The following is a 22,739-nucleotide window of genomic DNA, read 5'->3' on the forward strand; positions in this document are numbered from 1 at the left end:
CTGACTGTAAAGTAAAGTTTTTCAAGACAGACTTTGAATGACAACACTTGCCTAAAAACATTTTAAAAACAGAAAAATGTGCTCTATATTTCCAGACTCGATTGATTTTAATTATTTAACCAAACGTTTTTATTTTAGTTAATTTATTTAAATCAAATGTATTTACTTAATCTTTTTCTTTTAAGCCCAGTTAAATTTCATGAAGGAAACCATAAACATTCGATCCAACTGAAACACAATAATGGATTTCAATAATCAAGCAGAGAAATACTAAAATCAGAGCTTTGATAAACTTTTAGGTTAACTTTTGATCAGGGAGAAAAATCATCAACACTTAAAACACATTAACATTTATAAATCACTGACTTTATTTACATAAAACATTACAACAGAACATAAAAAAGAGAAATGAAGTTCATAAGAGAATCAGAAGCTCCAGCTGTGAAGATGATCAGTGATGAGTGACAGACAGCGATTGAGTTCAGAAGATTGTTCACGTTAGCATCAGCGTTGTCACTGCGTCGGACAGGCGTTGGCGTTGACGTTAGCATCAGCATCGGGCTCTGAGGCAGAAGCGCTGGGAATCTGCCACCAGTCGTCTAGCGGAGCAGCGCTCGACCTCACGCCTGCGCTGGACTCTGAAACAACATTCATTTCAATTAATCATTATGAAATTACAGTAATTCCAGCTGTAAAGCAGCTCTACAGGAGACAGTTCAATATCACTCAGTGCTGAAAAGTTCATCAATTTATGAAAAATTCAATTAATATTATTTGGCTCAATTCAATTAGATGTTGATTCAATTAAGTTTAATTGGTCTCAATGTTACAAAGTTCAATTAGTGGAGATGCTTTACAGCAGAGTTGAATTTTTCATAATTATTCAATTTAGCAACACTGTTGCTGTTATTGAACTGAATCGATCTGAATGACGACGCCGTTGTGTTTAGAGATTAATTGAATTTTTCATAATTTATGAATTTTGCAGCATTGAAGCCATTATTGAGCTGAATAATGACATCATCCTCTGTAGAGCTGCTCACAGCTGGAACTGAAGACATTCATTACTCAGCTCAAGTCGTGGTGTTCTCATGCGGTGTGTCAGTGGGGTCAGATCAACAGTACTTTATGAGTATTAATCATCTTTTAAACCTCAAATGGTCAAGGAAATGACTAACAGAAACCGTGTCCGAACCAGAAGAGGCGAGATTCCAGTGACAAACGTGAGACTCTCTCCCCGACGCCACACAACCCGGCAACCAGACGTTAATAGATTCATATTCAGCAGGATTTGACTTCATTTCCCTTGTTCCTTTCACTCCTCACCAGCCCAATGTGAAACACCGTGTCCCAAAAGGCAAGTTTAGTGAGAACCCCCACCCCCCCCCACACCACACACACACGTGCAGTTTACCCTCGTCATCAGTGTCAGAGGAGTCCAGGAGCGGCCCGGCCGACGAACATGACACCTCTGACATCACAACACACACACACAGCGCATGTAAAACTCCTGTGACAGTCATTAAATACACACAGCACCGGTTTCCGAGTGATGCGCATCATTTACGCGCCTGACGTGTGTGTGTGTGTGTGTACGAGCAGTGCCGCGCTTTACTCTGAAACCAGCAGCGCATTTTTTTATTTGCCAGCAAGCCGTCAAAATAAAAGCTTGATGTTTACCGTTTGAGAATTAAGACGTAAATATAAGTATAATTTCAGTCAAATAAAATGACTACATAAAATGTATTATTGTTTAATCTTTTTATTTAATATTAATCACAATAAAATCTATTGTAATTTTAAAGCCATCAGAATTAAAAAAATATTTTGGTATAAAATGATATTTTCTTATAAAACCTACTCCAATAATCTTTGTTTTATGTATAACTTAAAAATATTTTAATTATACTGAAGCTTTTCCTTTAAAAAAGTTTTTTTAATAGTGAAATTTAAATTTTATTTATATTAGAGCTGCACGGTTTTGCATAAATTGAGTCACGTTTTCATTGTTTCAAATAGAGATCAGATTCTCCCAGATGGAAATTACTAGAGGTCCTGGCAAAAATATTAAATGCATAAATTAGAATGAATATTTAAAGAAAATTGGTTTAAATGAATGATTCAATGACTCACTCAAAGACTTGTTTCATAACTGGATGAATCTGCGTTTTTTTTAACAAACTCGTTGTCATTTAGGAATAAGATCACGATCATTAAACGATTAATCATGCTCTAATTAGCATTTTCCATGCAGATGAACTCAAATCACCCCACTTGTTCTAGAATGATTCAGTCTTTCCAAATGTCATCTGGAGAAAATTCCCGTGTTTTCACAGAAACACTAAATCTCGCCGCATCAGTTCGGAGTTTCCCCTAGGATTGTAGGCCTCGACTCTGGAGCTGAAGTTCATGCATTCGTGTCCTCGTGTATATATATATATATATATATGTGTGTGTGTGTGTGTGTGTGTGTGTGTGTGTGTGTGAGATGTAAATGAAACTGCGCGTCGTCTGAATGAGTCAATTCACACAGAACATGCAGGATTCCTATTTAAATGGTCTTTTTGCAGTTTAATATTCACACACACACTAATCTATATCACAATTTGACTTCAAGTGTGCTGAACTGCTTATTTATTCATCAAAATTAATCACAAATTCCGTGAAATTCCGCGTTACACAGTAAATTCCGTTTTTATGACTCGATTCCACCCGCGTTTTCTGCATCGCGAAAATCAAAAACACGTTTTTTATATATATTTTATATAACCGTTTCAGTGGCAGGGGAAGCGCTGCAGTGGTTTGGTCAGGGCCGGTTATGGCGGTGCAGAACGAGTACCTGGCACGGTCCCGAGGCTGGAGTTGTCGAAGAACTGAGTGGGATGGCCGAGGGAGATGGGAGCGCTGGAGCGCGTGTCGAAGATCTTGCTCTTGGGAGAGTCGAGGAAGGCTCTCTTCGGGGAGTTGAGCTCAGTCTCGCTCAGCGGCGGCTGCCGTTTCTTCGGTGTACACGGAGCGTCTCTCACGCTCTCCTTGATCTTATACGCTCGACGCTTCCACTTGTGGAGCTCCTCCTGCTGCTTGCTCACCAGACTACAGGAGGAGGGACACAGGGCAGATTAGGGTTAGGACACACACACACACACACAGTCAAAAGTTTTGGATCAGTAAGATTTTTTGTTTTTAAAATAAGTCTCTTCTGCTCACCACTTCTGCATTTATTTGATAATTAAAATAATAATAATAAAAAAATTAAATGACAATTTAAAATGACTTTTCTATTTTAATAAATTTTAAAATGTAATTTATTCCTGTGATCAAAGCTGAATTTTCAGCATCATTACTCCAGTCTTCAGTGTCACATGATCCTTCAGAAATCATTCTAATATGATGATTTGATGATCAAACATTTATGATTATCAATACTGGAAACAGTTGTGTACACATTTTTTCAGGATTCTTTGATGAATACACAGTTCAAAAGAACAGAATATTTTATAACATTATAAATGTCTTTACTGTAACTTTTGATCAATTTAATTCATCCTTGATGAATAAAACTATTAATTGCTTTTATTTCTTCCCCCCCAAATAAAATTATTACTGAACCCAAACTTTTGAATGATAGTATTTAATACAAAAAGTTTGACTGGTAGTGTATATAGTCACAATTCATCCTAAAAAAAGATATTGTGGTCCACATCGCCGAGCACTAACACCACACAGTTTGCTGACATCTTTGTTTGTTTATAGCCATAAACTCAATAATGTTGCTATGCTGATCACCACAAGATCTAGAGTCACTCCTGTTCTCCGTTCACACACTGAATGCTTATTGAGAGGATTCAGAGCGTCATTGAAACGCAGTGATTTAATGAGATGAGTGAAGAGACGGTTACCTCTCAAACTGAGCGTTCTTCTTCTGAAGCTCCTCGATCTTCTTCTCTTTGAAGGATGTGACCGCTCTGGGGTTTGAGCCCAATTTCAGGTCAAACTCGTCACCATCTGCGACTGCAGAAGACATTTACAACACTTATAGTCACATGACCTCAACACTGAATCTGTTTCTCTTAAAGGGCTAGTTCACCCAAAAATAAACGGTCATCAATGCCATTCAAACCCACAGGACTTTCGTTCATCTTAGGAACACAAAGAGACTGAGATTCGGAGAGATTTGTCCCTCGACTAAATGTTCATGTTCTGGAGATGAACAAATGTCTTATTGGTTTAGGAAGACATGAGTGAATAATTGTTTTTTTTGGGAGAACTAAACCTTTAATTGATGTTCCTACTCTTTTTGTATTCTACAAAAAACACATCCATCTTCATAATCACATCCATCTTCAAAGAGTTTCTATTCATCCAACATTTTCAGGTTAGACGCCATATTGAATTTAACACGGCTGGAAACGAGGCTGTGAGGGATTGACTCGGTCTTTATAATGATGCGTGCACTAAAAGGTCCAAGATCATGTAATTTTCAAAACTCACAACCATTTTATAGAGTTCTTGTCTACTTATTTTTTCCAGAAGGGCGTTTTGTTGGCTGGACCATCAGTATGTGGTTATTAAACAGTGCAATCAGAGCCCGTCTACGGAGAGCCTGGCCACTCCCTATTAAGTCCTATTGTACTGAATTGTGGTTGTAGTTCCACCAGAGTTCCACTGGGGGCGATCGCCCAGGAGTGCAGAATGAATGGGAGTCTATGGGGCTAGACGGCTAAATTTGTCTCTTTCACCCGATTGCCGTTGAGTAGGGTTGGGAATCTTAAGAAATTTTCCGGTTCCGGTTCCGATTCCGGTTCCACCAAACGATTCCGGTTCCGGTTCCCATTCATTAAAAAATATTAAAATAACTAATAAAAAAAATAGTAGTATAAGGGAAAATGAGTTTAACAGACTGGTAATGTCAACAAATTCAACATATTATTAAGCAATTTTTGCAAAAAATATAATTTTTTTCTGAAGGAAAATAAAAATTTCTGCATTCTCTAGAATAATTTGGGACCTCTCCTAGCTTATTGTATCTCCAGCAGTGGAGAATACCCTCTCAGAAGGGGTAGAATATGCTTGAATACCCATGTAAGATGTGTGTAGAACAGATTATTTTTAAAATCGTTTTGAATGATTGATGCATCATGCATAAAGACTTTACTTGTTTCATTACTGGATAAATCAGCGCTCTAGCAGTTAATAAACAGAACTGCACGCGTCTTGCGGAAGAACATTGTTGCCGGAGCTACTTCTCTCTATTTATGTCTATGAAGAGTCACGCAGGCACTGCGCTACTCCGCAGCGGCTGCGATCCGCCAGTCCGAGTATAAACGCTTATTGCAGGCTTAACGTAGTAATTCAGGATAAGACAAAAACACGGTTTGAAAAATAACATATTACATATTTTGTAAATTCTGAACACAAAAAAAAACATTCATGCTTTTTTTTTTTTATGTTTTGAAGCATCAGATTTTATGTTTCTACTCTAATAAACTTATCTCAGTACTTATGTGATCATTTGAATATTTGTAACATAAATATCGATACTGTGTGATTGTAAAGCTGTTTCATATTGACAACTGCTCTCTCTGGGTCAACGACAGCGCAAACAGATTTGAATGTTCAGAGGTGAGGTTTTTGTAATTTAGGATAAGATCGCGTGGGTGTTTGAATCTCTCTCCGTTGATATCTGACGCAAAACGTAGGCTATTTGAGGAGCGCGAGGGCTTTATTCATTACTATTTTTATGAGGTTAAAGGATAAGCTCCCCAGCACTTCACCAAAACAGCGCACCAGAACCGTTTTCGGAACCGAAACTTAGGAATTTCGCACGGTTCCGGTATTTTTTCAAAAACACTACCGGTTCTGGATAAGAACCGGTTCTCGGTTCCCAACCCTACCGTTGAGAAATGTCAGATCTGATTGTAGGTTTTGCAAGTTCAACATGGGTTATAGGTCGAAAGTTGAATGAACGAGTACTTATGTCCTTTCGATTTCTTACAGGTTGAGTTGTTGTTGCCCATAACACACTAGCATTCTGCTAATGAACGCTGATTGGCCAGTGAAGGACTGATTACGACCAGAGATACCGCTTGATGGAACAAAAACTCGTCTAGCACGTGTATTTGCCTGTGTCGGCTGTGTTGTGTGTTTGCCTGTGTCAGCTGTGTTTACCTGTGTTGTGTGTTTGCCTGTGTCGGCTGTGTTGTGTGTTTGCCTGTATCGGCTGTGTTGTGTGCTGTGTTGTGTGTTTACCTGTGTTGTGTGTTTGCCTGTGTCAGCTGTGTTGTGTGTTTGCCTGTGTTGTGTGTTTGCCTGTGTCGGCTGTGTTGTGTGCTGTGTTGTGTGTTTACCTGTGTTGTGTGTTTGCCTGTGTCGGCTGTGTTGTGTGTTTGCCTGTGTCGGCTGTGTTGTGTGTTTGCCTGTGTCGGCTGTGTTGTGTGTTTGCCTGTGTCGGCTGTGTTGTGTGTTTGCCTGTGTCGGCTGTGTTGTGTGTTTGCCTGTGTCTCGGCTGTGTCGTGTGTCGGCTGTGTTGTGTGTTTGCCCGTGTCTCGGCTGTGTTGTGTGTTTGCCCGTGTCTCGGCTGTGTCGTGTGTCGGCTGTGTTGTGTGTTTGCCCGTGTCTCGGCTGTGTTGTGTGTTTGCCCGTGTGTCGGCTGTGTTGTGTGTTTGCCCGTGTCGTGTCTCGGCTGTGTTGTGTGTTTGCCCGTGTCTCGGCTGTGTCGTGTGTCGGCTGTGTTGTGTGTTTGCCCGTGTCTCGGCTGTGTTGTGTGTTTGCCCGTGTCTCGGCTGTGTCGTGTGTCGGCTGTGTTGTGTGTTTGCCCGTGTCTCGGCTGTGTTGTGTGTTTGCCCGTGTGTCGGCTGTGTTGTGTGTTTGCCCGTGTCGTGTGTCGGCTGTGTTGTGTGTTTGCCTGTGTCTCGGCTGTGTTGTGTGTCGGCTGTGTCGTGTGTTTGCCTGTGTGTCGGCTGTGTCGTGTGTTTGCCTGTGTCTCGGCTGTGTCGTGTGTTTGCCTGTGTCTCGGCTGTGTCGTGTGTTTGCCTGTGTCTCGGCTGTGTCGTGTGTTTGCCTGTGTCTCGGCTGTGTCGTGTGTTTGCCTGTGTCTCGGCTGTGTCGTGTGTTTGCCTGTGTCTCGGCTGTGTCGTGTGTTTGCCTGTGTCTCGGCTGTGTCGTGTGTTTGCCTGTGTCTCGGCTGTGTCGTGTGTTTGCCTGTGTCTCGGCTGTGTCGTGTGTTTGCCTGTGTCTCGGCTGTGTCGTGTGTTTGCCTGTGTCTCGGCTGTGTCGTGTGTTTGCCTGTGTCTCGGCTGTGTCGTGTGTCGGCTGTGTCGTGTGTCGGCTGTGTCGTGTGTTTGCCCGTGTCGTGTGTCGGCTGTGTCGTGTGTCGGCTGTGTTGTGTGTTTGCCCGTGTCTCGGCTGTGTTGTGTGTTTGCCCGTGTCTCGGCTGTGTCGTGTGTCGGCTGTGTTGTGTGTTTGCCCGTGTCTCGGCTGTGTTGTGTGTTTGCCCGTGTGTCGGCTGTGTTGTGTGTTTGCCCGTGTCGTGTGTCGGCTGTGTTGTGTGTTTGCCTGTGTCTCGGCTGTGTTGTGTGTCGGCTGTGTCGTGTGTTTGCCTGTGTGTCGGCTGTGTCGTGTGTTTGCCTGTGTCTCGGCTGTGTCGTGTGTTTGCCTGTGTCTCGGCTGTGTCGTGTGTTTGCCTGTGTCTCGGCTGTGTCGTGTGTTTGCCTGTGTCTCGGCTGTGTCGTGTGTTTGCCTGTGTCTCGGCTGTGTCGTGTGTTTGCCTGTGTCTCGGCTGTGTCGTGTGTTTGCCTGTGTCTCGGCTGTGTCGTGTGTTTGCCTGTGTCTCGGCTGTGTCGTGTGTTTGCCTGTGTCTCGGCTGTGTCGTGTGTTTGCCTGTGTCTCGGCTGTGTCGTGTGTCGGCTGTGTCGTGTGTCGGCTGTGTCGTGTGTTTGCCCGTGTCGTGTGTCGGCTGTGTCGTGTGTTTGCCCGTGTCGTGTGTCGGCTGTGTCGTGTGTTTGCCTGTGTGTCGTGTGTTTGCCTGTGTCTCGGCTGTGTCGTGTGTTTGCCTGTGTCTCGGCTGTGTCGTGTGTTTGCCTGTGTCTCGGCTGTGTCGTGTGTTTGCCTGTGTCTCGGCTGTGTCGTGTGTTTGCCTGTGTCTCGGCTGTGTCGTGTGTCGGCTGTGTCGTGTGTTTGCCCGTGTCGTGTGTCGGCTGTGTCGTGTGTTTGCCCGTGTCGTGTGTCGGCTGTGTCGTGTGTTTGCCCGTGTCGTGTGTCGGCTGTGTCGTGTGTTTGCCCGTGTCGTGTGTCGGCTGTGTCGTGTGTTTGCCCGTGTCGTGTGTCGGCTGTGTCGTGTGTTTGCCTGTGTGTCGTGTGTTTGCCTGTGTCTCGGCTGTGTTGTGTGTTTGCCTGTGTGTCGGCTGTGTTGTGTGTCCGCTGTGTTGTGTGTCGGCCGTGTTGTGTGTCGGCCGTGTTGTGTGTCGGCCGTGTTGTGTGTCGGCCGTGTTGTGTGTCGGCCGTGTTGTGTGTCGGCCGTGTTGTGTGTCGGCCGTGTTGTGTGTCGGCCGTGTTGTGTGTCGGCCGTGTTGTGTGTCGGCCGTGTTGTGTGTCGGCCGTGTTGTGTGTCGGCCGTGTTGTGTGTCGGCCGTGTTGTGTGTCGGCCGTGTTGTGTGTCGGCCGTGTTGTGTGTCGGCCGTGTTGTGTGTCGGCCGTGTTGTGTGTCGGCCGTGTTGTGTGTCGGCCGTGTCGTGTGTCGGCCGTGTCGTGTGTCGGCTGTGTTGTGTGTTTGCCTGTGTGTCGGCTGTGTTGTGTGTTTGCCCGTGTCGTGTGTCGGCTGTGTTGTGTGTTTGCCTGTGTCTCGGCTGTGTTGTGTGTCGGCTGTGTCATGTGTTTGCCTGTGTGTCGGCTGTGTCGTGTGTTTGCCTGTGTCTCGGCTGTGTCGTGTGTTTGCCTGTGTCTCGGCTGTGTCGTGTGTTTGCCTGTGTCTCGGCTGTGTCGTGTGTTTGCCTGTGTCTCGGCTGTGTCGTGTGTTTGCCTGTGTCTCGGCTGTGTCGTGTGTTTGCCTGTGTCTCGGCTGTGTCGTGTGTCGGCTGTGTCGTGTGTTTGCCCGTGTCGTGTGTCGGCTGTGTCGTGTGTTTGCCCGTGTCGTGTGTCGGCTGTGTCGTGTGTTTGCCTGTGTGTCGTGTGTTTGCCTGTGTCTCGGCTGTGTTGTGTGTTTGCCTGTGTGTCGGCTGTGTTGTGTGTCCGCTGTGTTGTGTGTCGGCCGTGTTGTGTGTCGGCCGTGTTGTGTGTCGGCCGTGTTGTGTGTCGGCCGTGTTGTGTGTCGGCCGTGTTGTGTGTCGGCCGTGTTGTGTGTCGGCCGTGTTGTGTGTCGGCCGTGTTGTGTGTCGGCCGTGTTGTGTGTCGGCCGTGTTGTGTGTCGGCCGTGTTGTGTGTCGGCCGTGTTGTGTGTCGGCCGTGTTGTGTGTCGGCCGTGTTGTGTGTCGGCCGTGTTGTGTGTCGGCCGTGTTGTGTGTCGGCCGTGTTGTGTGTCGGCCGTGTTGTGTGTCGGCCGTGTCGTGTGTCGGCCGTGTCGTGTGTCGGCTGTGTCGTGTGTCGGCTGTGTTGTGTGTTTGCCTGTGTGTCGGCTGTGTTGTGTGTTTGCCCGTGTCGTGTGTCGGCTGTGTTGTGTGTTTGCCTGTGTCTCGGCTGTGTTGTGTGTCGGCTGTGTCGTGTGTTTGCCTGTGTGTCGGCTGTGTCGTGTGTTTGCCTGTGTCTCGGCTGTGTCGTGTGTTTGCCTGTGTCTCGGCTGTGTCGTGTGTTTGCCTGTGTCTCGGCTGTGTCGTGTGTTTGCCTGTGTCTCGGCTGTGTCGTGTGTTTGCCTGTGTCTCGGCTGTGTCGTGTGTTTGCCTGTGTCTCGGCTGTGTCGTGTGTCGGCTGTGTCGTGTGTTTGCCCGTGTCGTGTGTCGGCTGTGTCGTGTGTTTGCCCGTGTCGTGTGTCGGCTGTGTCGTGTGTTTGCCTGTGTGTCGTGTGTTTGCCTGTGTCTCGGCTGTGTTGTGTGTTTGCCTGTGTCTCGGCTGTGTCGTGTGTTTGCCTGTGTCTCGGCTGTGTCGTGTGTTTGCCTGTGTCTCGGCTGTGTCGTGTGTTTGCCTGTGTCTCGGCTGTGTCGTGTGTTTGCCTGTGTCTCGGCTGTGTCGTGTGTCGGCTGTGTCGTGTGTTTGCCCGTGTCGTGTGTCGGCTGTGTCGTGTGTTTGCCCGTGTCGTGTGTCGGCTGTGTCGTGTGTTTGCCCGTGTCGTGTGTCGGCTGTGTCGTGTGTTTGCCCGTGTCGTGTGTCGGCTGTGTCGTGTGTTTGCCTGTGTCGTGTGTTTGCCTGTGTCTCGGCTGTGTTGTGTGTTTGCCTGTGTCTCGGCTGTGTTGTGTGTCGGCCGTGTTGTGTGTCGGCCGTGTTGTGTGTCGGCCGTGTTGTGTGTCGGCCGTGTTGTGTGTCGGCCGTGTTGTGTGTCGGCCGTGTTGTGTGTCGGCCGTGTTGTGTGTCGGCCGTGTTGTGTGTCGGCCGTGTTGTGTGTCGGCCGTGTTGTGTGTCGGCCGTGTTGTGTGTCGGCCCGTGTCGTGTGTCGGCTGTGTTGTGTGTTTGCCTGTGTCTCGGCTGTGTTGTGTGTCGGCTGTGTCGTGTGTTTGCCCGTGTCGTGTGTCGGCTGTGTCGTGTGTTTGCCCGTGTCGTGTGTCGGCTGTGTCGTGTGTTTGCCCGTGTCGTGTGTCGGCTGTGTCGTGTGTTTGCCCGTGTCGTGTGTCGGCTGTGTTGTGTGTTTGCCTGTGTGTCGGCTGTGTTGTGTGTTTGCCCGTGTCGTGTGTCGGCTGTGTTGTGTGTTTGCCCGTGTCGTGTGTCGGCTGTGTTGTGTGTTTGCCTGTGTGTCGGCTGTGTTGTGTGTTTGCCTGTGTGTCGGCTGTGTTGTGTGTCCGCTGTGTTGTGTGTCGGCCGTGTTGTGTGTCGGCCGTGTTGTGTGTCGGCCGTGTTGTGTGTCGGCCGTGTTGTGTGTCGGCCGTGTTGTGTGTCGGCCGTGTTGTGTGTCGGCCGTGTTGTGTGTCGGCCGTGTTGTGTGTCGGCCGTGTTGTGTGTCGGCCGTGTTGTGTGTCGGCTGTGTCGTGTGTTTGCCTGTGTCGTGTGTTTGCCTGTGTCTCGGCTGTGTTGTGTGTTTGCCTGTGTCTCGGCTGTGTTGTGTGTCGGCCGTGTTGTGTGTCGGCCGTGTTGTGTGTCGGCCGTGTTGTGTGTCGGCCGTGTTGTGTGTCGGCCGTGTTGTGTGTCGGCCGTGTTGTGTGTCGGCCGTGTTGTGTGTCGGCCGTGTTGTGTGTCGGCCCGTGTCGTGTGTCGGCTGTGTTGTGTGTTTGCCTGTGTCTCGGCTGTGTTGTGTGTCGGCTGTGTCGTGTGTTTGCCCGTGTCGTGTGTCGGCTGTGTTGTGTGTTTGCCCGTGTCGTGTGTCGGCTGTGTTGTGTGTTTGCCCGTGTCGTGTGTCGGCTGTGTTGTGTGTTTGCCCGTGTCGTGTGTCGGCTGTGTTGTGTGTTTGCCTGTGTGTCGGCTGTGTTGTGTGTTTGCCCGTGTCGTGTGTCGGCTGTGTTGTGTGTTTGCCCGTGTCGTGTGTCGGCTGTGTTGTGTGTTTGCCTGTGTGTCGGCTGTGTTGTGTGTTTGCCCGTGTCGTGTGTCGGCTGTGTTGTGTGTTTGCCCGTGTCGTGTGTCGGCTGTGTTGTGTGTTTGCCCGTGTCGTGTGTCGGCTGTGTTGTGTGTTTGCCCGTGTCATGTGTCGGCTGTGTTGTGTGTTTGCCTGTGTCTCGGCTGTGTTGTGTGTTTTCCTGTGTCTCGGCTGTGTTGTGTGTCGGCTGTGTTGTGTGTTTGCCTGTGTCGGCTGTGTTGTGTGTTTGCCTGTGTCGGCTGTGTTGTCGATGCCTCGAGAGGAAAGAAAGTGCAGAGCTGAAAGCACCAGAGTGACTGAAGGATTGCCGTAAAGCAGTATCTCTGGTCGTACGATGTGTGTGACGTCACTGACATTTTAAAAGACTTTAAAGCAAATAAGTGACTAAAAAAATCTAACACCCAGCAGTGTGTAATGTGTTTGCATCTCCTTTCGAATACAACATTCAAAATTACTAGACAAAACATTATATCCTGAGAAAAGTGGATTTTGAGGGGTATAGCGCCATAGACCTCCATTCATTCTGCACTCGTCCTGTGAGCGCCCTCATGTGGAGCCAGAGTGGAACTGCAACCAGTTCAGAAGCCGGAAGTTTACTGGGAGTGGAACTTCTCCCCTTATTAGACATTCTCTGGTGCAATCCATCGAACTCACTGTAGTGCGGTCCCTCACAGCCTTGTGTTTTATTTACTCAGTGATAAAAATCACGCATGCTCCACAGAATCAATGGTTGGTTGCTGTTTTAACGGCCAGCTTCCTTGGCTATTTTCACGGTGAGAAACAAGTTAAACTATAAGAGTAATTTAAAAATATAAATTTGTATAAAGATAAAAATTAATTCAGGGTCTTTTAAAGCGTTTGGCCATGTGATCAATCGTTTTTTAGAGTTCAGTTCTACACGGACTCTTACATGACTGCTCATCGTCCTGCTGCACCTTCCTCAGGGTCTCTTTCAGCTTGCGGATGACATCGGCTCTGTGCTCCAACATGGAGCTCATCTGAGCGATTCTAGAAGGAAAGAATCACAGGAGAACGTTACACACACTCTTCCCAGTCTCCGGATCTCCACGATGCTAATAAACCGGCCTCAGTCTGTATTACAGCACGCACTCTTTCTCATGGCTTGTGGAGACTGCGATGTGATCCAGCTCCATTTTGACGAGTTTGTCCTTCAAGCCGGCGAGTTCAGCGGCAGCCGGTGTCATGTTCTTCTTAAACAGGACCTGCGGGACAAATTTAAGGAAAAATACCAAGCATGAAGTGGATGCAGAGAGAAACCCAAGGTGAAAACCATCTGACGTTACGGCAGCCGCGACACTAGCTATGTTTCCATCTAAAGTTGTGAGTTTAACTTTATTTGCAAATGTTTTATGCAATATTCCAGTCACTTCCTGGGAAACTGGCACTAAATATCAGTAATAAAACTAAGTTTCTGCAATCATGCTCTTTTTCCCCTCCATCATAAATGAGTGTCTCGAGCGTCAGACGAAACAGGGAATTAAACCAAATCATTCTGATCACACACTTCGACTTTCAGAAACACCAAACCAACATTAGAGATGCTGCGACGCCATTGGTCCGCTGGTTACTCCAGTTATCCAATCACAGCTGACGTGAGTCAAAGTCACATGAGTTTGAGGGGTTTATACAGTAAATGTTTCCATCTTAGTTTATGTGCATGACGACTTACCGGATAAAAAGTTATCCACCTCAATTAAGCATATGTTTTTATGCTGATTTTTAGAATTTATGCAGATCTTCACAATTCCATCCAGCGTTTTTTTTTTGTGATAACAAATTGTGCATAAAAATAGGTGGATGTAAAGTGTATACGCCTCAATTGAGCACAAACGTTTCTTATGCATATTTTACAATTTTTACAATCTTGCCGTTTCCATCCAGCGCTTATGTGATATTACAAAATTTGCATAATAGTTGGATGGAATCATAGCTATTGGCTCACCCATACCGATATCTGCGTCACAATATAATAAACAGTTTGTAAATAAAATTAAATAAAAAAAACTGTCACAATCAAAAATCAAATCACGTTTCTGTTCAGTATATTGTTTTTACTTCACTATGGAAACCTAGATATGGTGCTGATGATCTAAACTGGGTTTCACATTCCTGCTTCCTCTTTATTAACTCAACTGTCCAATGACCATCATTAAGTCAACTATTAACGAACCTCTGACTCTTTAATTTTAGCTTCCAGGTTCTGAATGAGGCCTTGCTTCTGCTTGAGCTGGGCACGGAGTTCCTGGAGCTGAAGATGTGTCCGGTTTGAAGAATCAGCCTGAAGCTTCAGTTCCTTCATCTGCTCCCGAATCTCCTGCCAGACAAACAATGGGTAACGCTTTACGATCAGCTACTTAAACTACCAATAAGCAATGAATTTGCAACAATATACATTAATCTTTATTGAACTTAGTTAATTATAAAGAGTCTGTAATTTCACCAGAAGATCCAATCTTGACAATTTTTTATTAAATTACAAGGTTAAAGGTGCAGTCTGTAAGAATGACAGCTAGTGGTCGAGATAGGTACTGCAGTCAAAATTCAAAATATCAGATTGTTGTTTCCCCGCCTCCTCAGACTCGACACTCATGCGGGTTGCCAGTTTGAGGCCTCGCAACAGGAACGAGTGGTCGAGCGCAACTGACAATGAAAGCCGAGAAGACTTACAAGTTGATAAATTTTAAGTTGATTTATCCGTGTTTTAATATGATCTCGTTCATAGAGATTTGTAGATGGATATCGAGGCTTTTTAGGCAGTGTTGGAATCCTCAATCTCTGACCCAGTTTGTTTGCTGCAATACACTGTTTCCCGCCAACTGGCACCCCGGGGTGTCGAGATACTATTGGCTGAACTGGCAGTGGGCGGAGTCACAGACCAAAACAAAAACCGACTGACAACACAGAACGTGTAAAATAATAAGTAACTGGCTGTAGAAGTGTTTTTCAGAGAAACGAGGATGTGAACTGAGCATGTTTACTGAATATCTGCAACCATATGGTATTTTTATGCTTTAGTAGAGCAAAAAAAAAGTTACAGCATCTTTAACACAATAAGATGCACATTACATAATTTCCCCCGCTCCGTACCTCCATCTGCTTCTGCGTTTTCTGCAGTTGCAGCGACAGACTGAGATTGTCCTGCAGGAGTTCAGCCTCAGTTTTGGGAAGCGTGCCGTTCAGCGCTTTCAGCAGAGTCACAGTCTCTCTCCTCAGATCCTTCAGTCGTTGCTCAGACTCGGATGATGATGATCTGAGCGGCGAGATCTCAGACTCGCAGTCGTTCAACAGAGCCTGTTGACGAGCACAGACAGGTCAGGAAAGAGGAGCAAGACAAAAACAGATAAAAACCATTTCAAAACATGCATTACTCACAAAATAATGTGCATTCAGATGCTCGAAGGCTTTAGTGCGACGCGTGATCTGTTGCTCGTGGAGCTGTATAATAGCGGCGGACTGAGGAGACGTTAGCAGAGCCGTGAGATCCGAGAGCGCGCGAGTCCTGTGCTGACGCTCCTCTGACACGAGCCCCGAGTGTTTGGCTACACCGTCCTCCAGAACCCTTTGAACACACTCCAGTTTCTGATGAACACACAAAATAAGATACTTCAGTACCAGAGAGTAACATGGAAAACTACAGTCAAGTCATTCATTAGTATGGAGTGCCACAAGGCTCAGGTCTAGGACCGTACAACAACCGTAGATTTATTCAACGCAGAACAATTTGTGAATTGAGTAAACATGAATGGTTGAAATTGCCAAACAATGAACATGATCACACCTGCAGGTACTGTTGTCGTCTTTCCACCAGATCTGACAGTCTCTGATCCCAGACCTGTTGCAAGTCGTCCTGAAGTGACGGTGAAGCCAGAGCCGGAGCCCGAGCCGTGAGGACGAGCAGGTCCTGCAGTCGAGACTCCTCGAACGAGGCCACGTCACGCCGGACCTCCGTCTCGAAGTGAGTCTTGCAGCGCTGCGCTAGTCTCCTGTACGCCTCCTGCAACATCGTGTTTTGCTTACGTTAACAATTCAGTTCGATATTATTGCCATACTCAAGACATATGAATACAATAATTCATGATTCTGAAGTTGAAAATACAGAATTATAGACAAATCTGCTTGCACTGTCACTGACTAGATATATTTAAAATAACGTAGGCCACTTTTACTGGTAACATCAGTCATTTGGCATTATCAGGCCCACAAATATTCCCCATTGCATTATTATACATTATATGTAGTACTGACACTAAAACTCTGTAAACTATACACAACACATATTGTCACTATCCACGATACATAGTTGCATTTTCGATATATTGTTACGCGGAACATTATATACACGACTCTTACCGCAATCTTGATCAGCACAGTGTTCAGTTCAGTGGTTGTATTTGTGTGTATCGCGTGGACGTTTCTCTGCGCCACTGGAATGAACTGAACCAGCGGATAGATCACGGCCCACTCTTCACGATTCACATCATGTAATGCATCAGTGGGACGATTGATGATCAGCTGGAGCTTCGCAAAGGCCGCCTTGACATGGAAGTAAAACCTCACGTCAGATTTCTGGTCAAAGAGTCTTGAAGTTCACATGTAAACCAAACGTCTCGGACGCATCAGCATTTACCTGCAGCTTCTCCTCAGACGCATCAATCTCAGAAACCAGATGTGCAGACCGGTGTTTGGACTGCGTGTTACTCTGATCAGCAGACACGCTAGCGTTCACCTCAGTGAGAGACTGAAACACAATGACACTCGGCTTTAAAAACAACAGGGATAGCTCAGCCAAAACTCATTTACTCCCCATGTTGTTCCAAACCAGGCTAAAACCAAACTCTGGTTAGAGGGACAAAAACATCTCAGGTTTCATAAGAAATATCTTATTTGGGTTTCTCATATTAACCAAAGGCTTATGGGTTTGGAACAATGAGGGAGAGTAAATGACAATGCGTCTCATTTAAGCTGAGATCTGGTTATTCTGGGTTGGAAACACGACTCAGACTCTCACCAGACTGAGCGAATGGACTTCAGATTCCAGCAGGATCTTCTGCTTCTCCAGCTGCTCTGCTTTAGACTCGATGTGTGTCAGCTGTGGTGGAGAATAACAGGGTTAACACAAACATGCGCTCACCAACCAGTGAACACTTCCCTGCACTGAAGTCTGATCTACGGTCACACACACTCTTGACGGGATAGTTCACCCAAAAATGGAAAACTTGTGGTTCCAAACCCGTAAGACTTTTATCCATCTTTAAAACACAAATGAAGATATTTTAATGAAATCTGAGCGATTTCGGTCCCTCCATTGACCGCTACGCAACTGTGTCGCTTCAAAAGGTTCATAAAGCGATCTAATAGAGAGAGAAGAAAACAAATCCATATTAACTGAATATTCTGAAGCGACTCGACCGGTTTATATGATGAACAGATTGTGTGCGTCGATTCAGTCTGTTCATCATTAAAGCGATCGAGTCTCTAAACCACTCGATTCATGCGATTAGTTTTACGATCTCTTTATGAACCTTTTGAAGCATCAGAGGCAGTTCTGTAGCGGTCATGAAGATGAACAAAAGTCTTACTGGTTTGGAACGACATGAGGTGAACAGGTGAACTGGTGAACTGTTTTCAGGTGAACTGACCCTTTAAAATTAAATGTTACAAAAGTGGGTTTTTGCAGAGATGAAATTGAAAGGTTCTTTTGAGAACCCAAAAAGGTTCTTCAGTGTGAAGAACACTAACAATCTAAAGAACCTTTTTTGCAATGGAAAGATTCCATATTAATAAAGGCTCTTTATTGGCATTGATGGTTCCATGAAGAACCTTTAACATTTATGAGTTTATGAAATTTTGCGATTAAATGGCTTTCATTGACCTGACATCAGATCCAGTATGTAAAAGTGAGATTTATTCCGGTTCACGCACTCTTTCCCGGCACATTAAGACCTCACCTTCTCCAGCTTTCCCTCCAGCTCTCGTATAAGTTGATCCCTCTCTTTTGTGACGTCTCTTAAAGACTCGAGGACCTGCTCAGTGCGAGTCTTCTCGTCCTCCAGCTGACCAGTCACACCACTAAGAGACTGCAGCTCCTCACTCAGACGGTCTCTCTAAAGAAACAAATGATTACTTTAAAGGGGACATATCATGAAAATCTGACTTCTGTGTTCAAGTGCTGTAATCGGGTCCCCTTCGCATCTACCAACTCAGAAAACGTGAAAAGTGAAACCCAGTAACTGTGTTCTGGTGAGCCTTTCTCTGCAAGAATGTCTAAAAATAAGTCGATCAGATTTCGCTCTCCTTCTGACGTATGAAAAGGATCTTATTATAATATTACGGCCCTTAATCTGCACGTTTACACACACCAGCCGACATTTGGTTCCACAAGCGACAGCAGAGACCAGTTCTAACGCAATAATGAAGATCCAGCAAAGCCTGAAACTGTTCTGTGGTTGAGCACTGAACACTATTGACCAGAACATGTCACCGCTGTCTTATAAAGACCTCATGAACTGTGGACACTTGTGGAGAAGTTCAACATGATGATGAGATGATCAGTGTAACTCCACAACAACTACAGAAATGTCTCCACTAACATTCAGAAGCTCTTCCTGAGTCTCTCCGTAAGGCTGCACTCGCTACTGGTGATTCTGGATGAGTGAGATTGGCCTGTTCTGTTATTGCCGGAGTTTCTGAAGCTCCTGTAAAGACTCCGCCCTCTTCTGAATGGAGGTGGAGCTAAAGCTCATTTGCATTTAAAGGGAACACACAAAAATGGCTTGTTTTTGCTCATACCCAAAAAGGGGCAAATTTGACAAGCTATAATAAATGATCTGGTGTTTTGAGCCGAGATTTCACAGACACATTCTGGGGACACCAGAGATTTATTACATCTTGTGAAAAGGAGCATGTGTCACCTTTAAGAAAGGTGCTGTTTTTAACAGCAGTGTGAGCTAAAATGACCAGATTAACACGCTTACCGTCTGTTCGCTCTTCTGCAGATCGAGTCTCAGTTGCTCTCCCTCCTCCCTCGTTCTCCTCAGAGTCTCCAGGAGCTCATCCTTCTCTTCTGCAAGCGAGGTGAGGTTTGTTTGGAGGTTCTGGATCTCCGTGTTGTGCTGGTCTCGTACGGCACTCAAAGCCGACAGATCTTCACTCATTTGACTCAACTGAGAGGAAACAGAATAAGAGATTCAGCATTGAATCATTCACCCGTCTCATCACATGTAAGGGTTGTTGATCCGTGTCGAACAGCACTCACTAGGACAGAATCATTAAAATGTCAGGGAATTTGGCAAATGTTGGATGAATCAAAAGCAGGGCTGCACGCTTAATCAAAAAGGGATATGGACGAGTAACATCAATATTCGAATTTCAAATATGCGGGGAAAAAAAAAAAAAGAGAAAAAACCTGCACGTTCGAATGCAAAAACCGTGCATTAAATTTTTTGGTGTGTGAAGAGGTGCACGAGATTACTGGATGAGCGTGTGTGTGTGTGTGTGTGTGTGTGTGTGTGTGTTCATCTGCTGGAAACACTCAACAGAGAGCGCTCAGCATGTGAGTGATCAAGAGCGTCTGGTGTGTGTGATGATCAATATGTAGATGTAGAGAGTAGAAGTGAGTGTTTCTGAATGCCAGTTTGCTGTTGTGTGTTCATGTAGTTCATTACGCTGTGTGTTGAAGTGTTTTACTATTGTAACCTAATTTTCCCTGCATGCACATTAAAGAAAATATACTTTAAGAACAATTGTTTCAAAAGTTAATGCACTTCAAAAAGTAAAAGTCATTTCAATAAAAGTTGCGATGCTTGATGTGGTTTATATTTGTTTATTGCGCTCGCTTGCACCCTCTTGTGGACATAGGAGACAATACAGCACTTTTATCCTCAAACATTAAGCATTGCCTTTAGAAATCAAATTCTGCTCATATTTAAGAAAGAAATCTGAATTTAGCCTTTACCCTGCGCTGAAGCTGGGACTCCTTCACTGCGCTCTGCTCCATCAGCTCTGCCTTCTCCTTCTGCTGCTGCTTCAGTTCCTCCTTACTCACATGGAGCAAATCCTGATACATCTTAGACTGCAGGAGAGAATAAACAGTCAGTGGTGTTGAGGATCTCGGAGGACGTTACAGTGATGTCATGAATCCTCACAGTCGCTGCTGCCTCCTGAAGGTCCTTCTGGATCACCTCTCTCCGACTCCTCAGAGACTCCAGCTCCTCCGTCAGAGCCTGAATCTGGACACCATCACAAAGAAATCGCACAACATGAGGGATGGGAACTGTGAGGCATGGAACTGGTTCCCCTTTTCCCACAATTTATCCCGTTTTCCAACTGTACGCTGGTTAGGAATGAAATGGCTAGAGATTATTCACATCTACTGTTGAATCCAGCGTATCATCAGCGCTCGATTCGCTTCCATGGAGCTGTCAGTCTGTGAGCTAAACTAAACGCTATTGGCTGTTTGTAAAGGGGGACTCATTGCAGCACGGCTCACGGTTCCAGTTTAATTAAATAAAAACCGGTTCTCTATTGCAGCAGAGCTCAACATCTAATATGTAGAGATCACACAGAGCGTTACGCACCTGCTGAAGCTGAGCTTTCTGGCTCATCTGATCAGACTCCTGATGTTTCTTCTGTTTGAGCTCTCCTTGGACCTGGATCAGCTGAAGAGAGATTTTATTGAGAAAACACTTAAACTGCTTCATTCAGAAAATATTCATCATGAAATCAAAATTGACAATTCTTGCAATATCAGTGTTTATTGTAAATGCTTCATCGGTGCAATGATTTTAAACTTCAGACAAGCACCCCCCCACGAGAAAGAAAACACTTTTTAATTATGCCCTTCCAGACTCTCCAGCAAAGCGAAGTAGCAGAGTTTGGTATTACCAGGCTACCAGAAATCAGTTCCAACCCTTAATGGAAGAGATATTAGGTGATAGATGAACCTCTCAATCTTTACGCTGAGGAGAAAACCCAACACAACTTTGAGTCACGAACGCCGTGCTACGTTAGATTTCACAAACGTAATTCCTATCGACCAGCTCACTTAGCACGGCGTTCGTGACTCGATTAGTCGAGACTGTTTTTCAAGATGACGCCTGTAAACGCGTAATGTTCTGTCTTTATAAAGTATCTTCTTATTAAACTGTCTGTACACTTACAAAGTTCCCAATGCTTCGGTTTGCATGTAGGGACCCTCATTATGTTACCGTGTTAGTGTGAGGCTATTTTGAGCCTTGTTAGTGGTATTAACAAGCGATTTACTTTTACTTACTCTGTGCCCCATATACTAGTGTTATAAGATCATCTGTTTTTAAAGATAAAACTCTATACATTCGATTATCATGAAAACGCACCCCAGGGAACGATCGACTCGGTAACCATGTGTTAATTACCCCTACAGTAACGCACACTTGGATTTCACACACGTGTAAAAGAAAAGCTAACTTTTATGCACAGGCTAGCTGCTATGTTTGATACTTTTTCTCTCCGTCTAAATATTCACTCCTCGCGTGCCTAACTTACGTTTTACAATGCAGGGACTGGAACTACAGATATGCTAGTTATAAATACAGTAATCATTACTTTATTTAGGCAGAATAAGTTCGTTGTGATTTCCAAGCTCATTGATGTTAGCAGTCTTCCTTGTAGAGTGCCCTCTGGTGGACAAACTATGCAGCACCAACACTCATAACATGGTTGCAGGGTGTTTCAACCGCTTTTATTTTATTTTTTAAATATTCATTTATCGGCTGTTATAAATGCCGATAGTTTGGAAAATGCCTAATATCGGCCGATATATCGGTCGGGCTCTAATAATGATGTATTAGACAGGGCTGTCAGACAGATCGTACACTAATGAACAGGAGGATGTGAGCACTGTGAGCTCTGGCGTTCTCAGCGCCGTCACAATAAAAGTCTCAACAACAAGCGTGTCTCGCGTCACTTCAGAGTTCCTGCTAGCGGTGCGAACGCAACCAGGAAAACATTCCTATGGGAACCATTAGTTCTCAGGGAAACACCCTGTTCCAGTGCGAAAGCCCCTATAGTCATGTGGTGTTACCTCTCGAACGCCCTGCAGGATCTCCTGAAGGTCTCCTCCCTCACTCAGTGATGTCACACTGACGGAGGCGCTGGATTGGTTGGATGCAGCATCTCTCTCGGCCATCAGACGGTCTCTCTCGGCACACGCGGACAGAAGCCCTTGCCTCAACAGCTCCATCTGTGAACCAGGAGAAACTGTTAGTGGACATTTATGTAGTTGTTGTGAAGTTACATTGATCATCTCATCATCAGGTTTAACTTTGAGTATCTAAAGTCTTTGCTTATAGTCAACAGAATGTCTAAAGGGAGAGTGAAGCGCCTCACCATCTCGCTCTTCTCCACCAGCTCTCTCTGGATCTGCTCTCTCTCGTCTCTGATGAGCCGCAGAGACTCCAGGAGCCGGTCTCGCTCTTCAGTCAGAGCGCTAACGTTAGCTTCAGCCGTCTCCATCGCCGCTAGCTTCTCCTGCTGCTCTCCGGTTCTCTCAGAAGACGACAGAAGATCCTCACGAAGCTGCAGTATCTGATGAGGGAGAAGAAACTGGGGCTATGGAAGGATGCGCTTTGATGGACTCCCAAAAAAATATACCAATTGACTCCCGTTATAAAGCTCAGAAGAGCCGGAGCATTTTTTAATACAACTCTGTGTTCGTCTGAAAGAATAATGTCATATACAGCTAGGATGGCTTGAGGGCGAGTAAATCATGGGCTAATTTTCATTTTTGGGTGAACTATCCCTCTAAGTTGAACTCCTCAAGACTCACGATCTGGTCCTTCTCCTCCAGGTCTCTCCTCAGCTGGCTCTTCTCCTCTCGGCTGAGCTTCAGGATCTCCAGGAGCTGCTCTCGCTCCTCACTGACGGAGGCCAGGCTGCTCTGCAACTCCTCTCGATCGCTCTCGCTCTTCTCAAACAGCAGACGCTCTCGCTCGGCACTGACGGACCGCAGCTGCTCTCTCACCTCCACCAGCTGGGGATCATGGGAGAACGGGACACTTTTATCCTCTATAATTCAAATTCTGTTAATATTTAA

General features: G+C 45.6%; 1 protein-coding gene across 1 annotated transcript in view; it reads right to left on the reverse strand.

Annotated features, from left to right (window-relative positions):
• Positions 1 to 344: 344 nt before the first annotated feature.
• The window catches only part of cenpe (centromere protein E), a 46,232-nt gene continuing 23,837 nt past the window's right edge, over positions 345 to 22,739 (reverse strand). Inside the window, exons 36-55 of the mRNA XM_084107307.1 lie at positions 22,473 to 22,676; positions 22,034 to 22,231; positions 21,729 to 21,887; positions 20,245 to 20,325; positions 19,813 to 19,896; positions 19,623 to 19,739; positions 18,643 to 18,831; positions 17,617 to 17,772; positions 16,677 to 16,757; positions 16,296 to 16,406; positions 16,019 to 16,201; positions 15,447 to 15,662; positions 15,041 to 15,247; positions 14,756 to 14,959; positions 13,839 to 13,982; positions 12,758 to 12,870; positions 12,558 to 12,655; positions 3,900 to 4,011; positions 2,840 to 3,093; positions 345 to 638 (exon numbers count right to left, since the gene is read on the reverse strand). Of these exons, the coding sequence (XP_083963433.1) occupies positions 514 to 638; positions 2,840 to 3,093; positions 3,900 to 4,011; positions 12,558 to 12,655; positions 12,758 to 12,870; positions 13,839 to 13,982; positions 14,756 to 14,959; positions 15,041 to 15,247; positions 15,447 to 15,662; positions 16,019 to 16,201; positions 16,296 to 16,406; positions 16,677 to 16,757; positions 17,617 to 17,772; positions 18,643 to 18,831; positions 19,623 to 19,739; positions 19,813 to 19,896; positions 20,245 to 20,325; positions 21,729 to 21,887; positions 22,034 to 22,231; positions 22,473 to 22,676 (3,036 nt within the window). The 3' untranslated portion in view covers positions 345 to 513. The remainder of the gene's footprint in view (positions 639 to 2,839; positions 3,094 to 3,899; positions 4,012 to 12,557; positions 12,656 to 12,757; positions 12,871 to 13,838; positions 13,983 to 14,755; positions 14,960 to 15,040; positions 15,248 to 15,446; positions 15,663 to 16,018; positions 16,202 to 16,295; positions 16,407 to 16,676; positions 16,758 to 17,616; positions 17,773 to 18,642; positions 18,832 to 19,622; positions 19,740 to 19,812; positions 19,897 to 20,244; positions 20,326 to 21,728; positions 21,888 to 22,033; positions 22,232 to 22,472; positions 22,677 to 22,739) is intronic.

This window comes from Abramis brama (genome assembly GCF_963993115.1).
Source record: "Abramis brama genome assembly, chromosome: 2".
NCBI lineage: Eukaryota > Metazoa > Chordata > Actinopteri > Cypriniformes > Leuciscidae > Abramis > Abramis brama.